Below are 6,704 nucleotides of genomic sequence, written 5' to 3' on the forward strand. Positions count from 1 at the left end.
AAAAACCGCAAGACGAAGAGACTCGCGGAACAGATTCTTTTCGTCTTGCGAGGCACCACTGTACAAGGCTAATATTCCGGAAATCCTTGTCTTAGACTCTGTAAAAGGTATCTGTGGAACTGTAACAACCCTTCATGTGGATGATTGGCTTCATTAGGGAGGATTTGAACCCTGGTCTCCCAGGTCCTAGTCTGACACTCTAACCACTACACCGCACTGCCTCTTGTTAACCGCAGCATCTGTTAAGATCCTTCCCCCTCCGCCTTCTAACACCCCGTTCTTTCTCTTTCCTCCTCAGAGATCAACAGCGGCATCGAGACGACGGACGAGCTTTCTCTGTGCTCGGAGAACGGCTACACCAACGAAGTCGTCACCCCCCTGGACCACCGAGAAGTGAAGCTTCGTATCAACTGAGGGGGCAGCGGAGGAGCGGTTGGGGGGCTCCGGAACCTTCCGGTGCTTCCTTGGTCCTTGCGTGGACTGCCTGGGACTCTTAATGCAACGGACTTCGTGCGGGTGGCCTGGTGCCTCTCTGGAAACTGAAGCTGGACTGGGTTTCTTTGATTTTTTTGTCGTTGTTGTAAATATCCCCCCTTTTTGTGACCCCTTTTCTTGCCTATCATGGGATTGGGGGCGGGTGGGGCAGGATTCGGCATGTTTGCGAGGAGCGATCTGGCGATGGGACCCACTAGAAGATAGCCTTCAGAGGTGTTGCCGGACTACAAGTCCCATCATCCAGGACCATGCATGGCTACAGCTGATGGGAGTTGTAGTCCAACGTCGTGCAGGGTCATGTGACGGAAGGAACCCCACTGTCTTTCTCTCCTCTCCTGGGTGCAGCGATTGTTAGCTGAACTTATTTAAAGATGTATGTTGTGACGCCTTGGCGAAGCGTGGTTATTATCCGTATTTTTATGGGATTGAAATCTTCCGGGCCCTGGGAAGGTGTCCAGCCTGAAATCTGAGGGCTGCATTGCCCATCTGGACAACGATCCAAGAGCCGTGTGACTGGTGGCGGAGCCAGAAGCAAAAGTGGGGAGGAAATACCGTATTTTTCGCTCTATAAGACGCACTTTTTCCCCTCCAAAAATTAAGGGGAAATGCGTGTGCGTCTTATGGAGCGAATGCAGGCTCCTTGGCTTCAGCGATAGCAACGTGAAGCCTCCGAAGCGCAGCAGGAGCGCTCCCGCCGCGCTCCGGAGGCTTCGTGTTGCTTTTGCTGAAGCCTGGAGAGCGAGAGGGATCAGTGCGCACTGATCCCTCTTGCTCTCCTGGCTTCACTTCGCTGGAAAGGCGCTGCGCAGTTTTCCCTCTCTGCGCAGCGCCCCTTCAGCGAAGCGGGAGGAGAAATGGAAGGGGCTCCGCTTCTCCTGCCGCTTCGCTGAAGGGGCGCTGAGCAGAGAGGGAGAGAATTTCCCCCCCTTGTTCTCCCCCTCTAAAACTAGGTGCGTCCTATGGTCGGGTGCATCCTATAGAGCGAAAAATACGGTTCATTCCAAGGACGCATTGAAGACGGGCAAGGGTGCTTGGGGTGAGAAGCAGGGCTTGTGAAGGGTGCCGGGGGCCACACAGAGAGCCCTGGAGGGCCGATTTCAATGCGTTTTGAGGTTTCCCGATCCTGATCTTGAGGTAGGTTGCTGTGCAGAGCGAGAAAAGCTCCAAGCATGAAGAAGGGAGACGTTAACTGGAAGTATTTTACAAGCCTGAACATGGAACGACTTTGATCTTCCTGCTTTTTCAATGGCAGCAAGAGGGAGCAGGGCTGTCTTACGCATATCCGGCGCCGGGGAGCAAAGATCCCTCTGGCGCCCGCCATGCAACTCCAAAACAAGCGAAGGGGTGGTGGAAAATGTCCTCTATCTCCCGCACTGACCCAATCCCCAGCGTGGTGGCGGTGATCAAGCAGGAAAACGTGCTGGCGGACATGCTCTCCGGCGTCCGGGCGTCCGGGAAGGCTGTGTGCCGCCTTTCGCCAGGATGCAGAAGAGGACAACGACCAGGATCAAGGCCGTCTCTAGCTGTGCTGGGCCCCGGGGGTAACCCAAGAACCACAGTCCAGGTCTGGTCCAGAATCCATAGGTTCCGCTAGGAGTCAGTCCGACAGGGTCAAGGCAGGAAACCAGGCAAGGACAGGTACAGGATCTCAGGCAGGGTCTGGCATACAGCAATGTTGCTCCTGCAACCTGGGGCGGGGTCCGACAGCCTTTTATCTCTGTCAGGGTAATGGCCGGTCATGATCCCCCGGCGACTCACCTCCCTGTTTCGCCCAACAGCAAGCACTCCTCCTGCGAGTACCCAGGTCTCTCCTTCTCTCATACCTTAGTCTCTGCAGCTCGGGAGACGTCGGTGGGTTACTAGACCCAGGGGCCGCCTCAGCCTCCCCTGACCCAACCGGTAGTGGAGCAGCTGTAAGTGATGGCCCAGCTGGAGGCGACGAGGTAATCCCCGCATCTGGAGCCAGGGCAGGCTCAGGCCCCTGACTCGGCCCAGCTGGTGCTTGTTGCAGGGGAACCTGTGCAGACTGGGACTCTTCAGGATCAGGCCCCAGACTTGGTTCAGATGATGCCTGAGGCAAAGGATCCAGTGCAGACTGAGACTCCTTTTACATGTGAAAAGGATCTAGGAGTCTTGGTTGACCACAAACTTGACATGAGCCCAACAGTGTGACGCGGCAGCTAAAAAAGCCCATGCAATTCTGGGCTGCATCAATAGGAGTATAGCATCTAGATGAAGGGAAGTAATAGTGCCACTGTATTCTGCTCTGGTCAGACCTCACCTGGAGTACTGTGTCCAGTTCTGGGCACCACAGTTCAAGAAGGACACTGACAAACTGGAACGTGTCCAGAGGAGGGCAACCAAAATGGTCAAAGGCCTGGAAATGATGCCTTATGAGGAACGGCTAAGGGAGCTGGGCATGTTTAGCCTGGAGAAGAGGAGGTTAAGGGGTGATATGATAGCCATGTTCAAATATAGAAAAGGATGTCATATAGAGGAGGGAGAAAGGTTGTTTTCTGCTGGTCCAGAGAAGCGGACACGGAGCAATGGATCCAAACTACAAGAAAGAAGATTCCACCTAAACATTAGGAAGAACTTCCTGACAGTAAGAGCTGTTCGACAGTGGAATTTGCTGCCAAGGAGTGTGGTGGAGTCTCCTTCTTTGGAGGTCTTTAAGCAGAGGCTTGACAGGAGTGCTCTGATGGTGTTTCCTGCTTGGCAGGGGGTTGGACTCCATGGCCCTTGTGGTCTCTTCCAACTCTATGATTCTATGATTCCTCTGGTGCCAAGCCGCGCAGCTCCCCCACTCGCTAGGGCGCCCCTGAGAGGCCGGCGCCCTGGCGCAACGAACCACCAAGACCAATGGGAAAGACGGCTCTGAGAGGGAGACTGGTGCATGGCAAAAAGCAGTTGTGGGGTGATCAGCGGGTGGCCCCACTGAAGGCTGAGCTAAGAATAAAGGCTGCAAGCAGTATATCCCACATATAGGAGCAAATCTCATTTCCTGGATCTCTCTCTAGGGCAGTGATTCTCAACCTGTGGGTCCCCAGATGTCGTTGGACTACAACTCCCATCATCCATGACCACTGGTCATGCTGCTAGGAATGATGGGAGTTGTAGTCCAACAACATCTGGGGACCCACAGGTTGAGAACCGCTGCTCTAGGGGAGACCGAGTCAAGATGCAATGCAAGACTGATACATTGTTTTGTTGGACTTACAACCCCAGGAGATGTATTTTCATTCCCCAAGGTTTATGTACTGCTTGATTCTTGTAAAATATCAAACTGGTTTACAGAAGCAAAAAAGAGGGTCAAAATGACCGGTTAAAATCAGCTCTTTAAAACAGTCCCCAAATAAATAAAATCAGCACACCGGGTTAAAAACACCTGTCGACATTTTACATGTCTTGTTAGGCTTTCCTAAACAAAAATGTTTTCAGCGGGGTGTCAAAAGGAGTGCAGTGGTACCTTGGTTCTCAAACTTAATCCGTTCCGGAAGTCCGTTCCAAAACCAAAGCGTTCCAAAACCAAGGCACGCTTTCCCATAGAAAATAATGCAAAATGGATTAATCTGATCCAGACGTTTAAAAACAACTCCTAAAACAGCAATTTAACATGAATTTTACTATCTTAACGAGACCATTGATCCATAAAATGAAAACAATAAACAATGTACTGCAGTCACACAGTCAATCAGTAGCTGAACTGGGTTCCACGCAGTCACAAAAACAACAAAAAAGAGCCACAAAAACGCAAAATAAATAGCAAAAACAGACAAACCTCAGCATAAGACTCAAAACGGAAGTGCGGCACTCAAAACGGAAGCGTAACACTCAAAACGGAGCATGTTCGGCTTTCAAAAAAAGTTCACAAACCGGAACACTTCCTTCCGGGTTTGCAGTGTTTGGGTTCCAAGCTGTTTGAGTACCAAGGCGTTTGAGAACCAAGGTACCTCTGTACAGTGAAGGTACTGATGTCAACCGGCAGGGAGTTCCAAGTGCGAGTTCTGCCACACTAAAAGATTGATTTCTTACAAGGGTGAAATATTATTTGGCACCTTTAATGGTGTGAGTCCTGCAGATTGAATGTCCACATACAGGTAAGGTGACCCTACAAGTAAACTGGTTCCAAGCTGTTCAGGGCTTTATATACTAACACCTTGAACTTGGCTCAAGCAGCAATTATGCCGCAGCATTCTGCACTAATGGTAGCTTCCGGATCAAGCGCAAGGAAGCCGCACATAAAGTTCATTGTTGTATTCTCAAACCAATGAATTCGAATTGCAAGAAAGGAGATACCGACTGAACGTTAGGAGTAACTTTCGGACGGTGAAATCTGTTTGATGGGAACGGTCTCCCTCGGAAGGTGGTGGACTCTTTCTCCATGGAGGATTTCAAGCAGTGGTTGGGTGGCCATCTGCCAGGAATTATTTTCTTTTTTTTAAGCCCAAAGTTTATTCGTCTTCTTTCTATGCATTTTTCTTCTTCCAGAAAGCTAACACAATGGAGGACTTATTCACATGGGCTGCACACACCATGCATTTAAAGAAATCCTAGAACCCTTAACAAACTACAGCATTCTCTTTCTCTCTGTGTGTGTGAATTAAATGCATGTATATACATCCATAGGGATGTTGGTGGCGCTGTGGGTTAAACCACAGAGCCTAGGACTTACCGATCAGAAGGTCGGCGGTTCGAATCCCCGCGACGAGGTGAGCTCCCATTGCTCAGTCCCAGCTCCTGCCCACCTAGCAGTTTGAAAGCACGTCAAAGTGCAAGTAGATAAAAAGGTACCTCTCTGACGGGAAGGTAAATGGCGTTTCTGTGCGCTGCTCTGGTTCGCCAGAAGCGGCTTAGTCATGCTAGCCAGCTCCCTCGGCCAATAAAGCGAGATGAGCACTGCAACCCCAGATTCGGCCACGACTGGACCTAATGGTCAGGGGTCCCTTTACCTTTATATACATCCATATTTAGTTATTTTGCAACATTGCTTTGCTTAAAAAATTCAGGAGATAGCTCCAAAGTCAATTTGGAAGAGCTAGCCAAAAAGGAGCCTTACCTGGAGATGCCAGCATTGAACCTGGCGCCTTCTACCTAGCTGGGATAGCTCATTCAGAAGAGCATGAGACTCTGAACCTCAGGGTCGCGGGTTCGAGTCCCACATTGGGCAAAAGATTCCTGCATTGCAGAGGGTTGGACTAGATGACCCTCGCGGTCCCTCCCATCTCCATGGCCCTATGATTCTCTACATGCAAAACTGATTTTCTACCACCGAGCTGAGCCCCTTTCCCGTATTAGTGCCAGCTGTTCTAGAATGGCTATAAAGCTGAGCATCGTCTGCAGGGTCTTGGGAATCCCGCTTAGCTTTCCCTAAGTGGCTCAGGGAGGTGGACCAGGGTCTGCAGACACTGGTGTTGCCAGAGCCACTAGGCCATGGGCTTAAGCTGGGCTATTCCACCCTGAAAACGTCTCCTTTTCCGTGCAAATTTGCCAGGCTCTCGCTCGAACGATGCTTTTCCTCCGGGCCACAACTGCTTTTCCAGATGGGCCGCTGACTCTAAGCTCTCCCCTGGGCGAACTCCCCTCTGCATCCTCACGCCCTCCCTTCTGCAGAGGCGACAGGGAGATTCCCCCTGCCTGAGCCGTCACTTGGCAGCTGCAGCGAATGCCAGGCAGATCCTCCACGCGCATCATAATTACCAGGAACAAAGCCGAACCCGATCGTCTCTTGCTTTGTGGCTTGGAGACTGGAGGGTTATTATTTGTCTTGGGCAAGCGCGAAAGCAAAGGGAGTGTCCTATTTTATTTTTGCTGGCCAGTTTACACCGTTCAAGGGGTTGCCAGAACCAAGCTGTGATGCTCTTTGGTCCAGTGCCTTCGGATGAACATACACCTGAGCCATTATCCTTCCATTCCAGGTGATGGGATCTCCATCGGACAGGTGAGAAAGACCTTCCCTAACAAAGGGGATGATGCCTTATAAGCAAAGAGACCAGGCGAGTGGGGTGTAGGAATCTGCCTTCTACAGAATGTTGGTGCCTCAAGCTGAGCACTGACTGGCAGCAGCAGCTGCCCAGGGTTTCAGGCAAAGGGTTCTCCCAGCCCTACCTGGGGATTGGAGGAGGCGCAAAACAGACGCCCTACCACTGAGATGTGGTCCTTTCCCATATTAGATCAAGCTGCTCCACTAGGATGGGTATATAGCTGAA

At 51.2% G+C, this 6,704-nt stretch overlaps 1 protein-coding gene across 2 annotated transcripts in view; it reads left to right on the top strand.

Moving 5' to 3' along the window:
* GDPD5 (glycerophosphodiester phosphodiesterase domain containing 5) overlaps positions 1–879 on the top strand; it is a 174,794-nt gene extending 173,915 nt beyond the window's left edge. For both annotated transcript variants that reach the window (XM_077926903.1, XM_077926904.1), the window contains one exon: positions 299–879. In XM_077926903.1, the coding sequence (XP_077783029.1) occupies positions 299–414 (116 nt within the window). In that variant the 3' untranslated portion in view covers positions 415–879. The remainder of the gene's footprint in view (positions 1–298) is intronic.
* The last annotated feature ends 5,825 nt before the right edge of the window (positions 880–6,704 follow it).

Source organism: Podarcis muralis, chromosome 4 (assembly GCF_964188315.1).
Source record: "Podarcis muralis chromosome 4, rPodMur119.hap1.1, whole genome shotgun sequence".
In the NCBI taxonomy this organism is placed as follows: Eukaryota; Metazoa; Chordata; class Lepidosauria; order Squamata; family Lacertidae; genus Podarcis; species Podarcis muralis.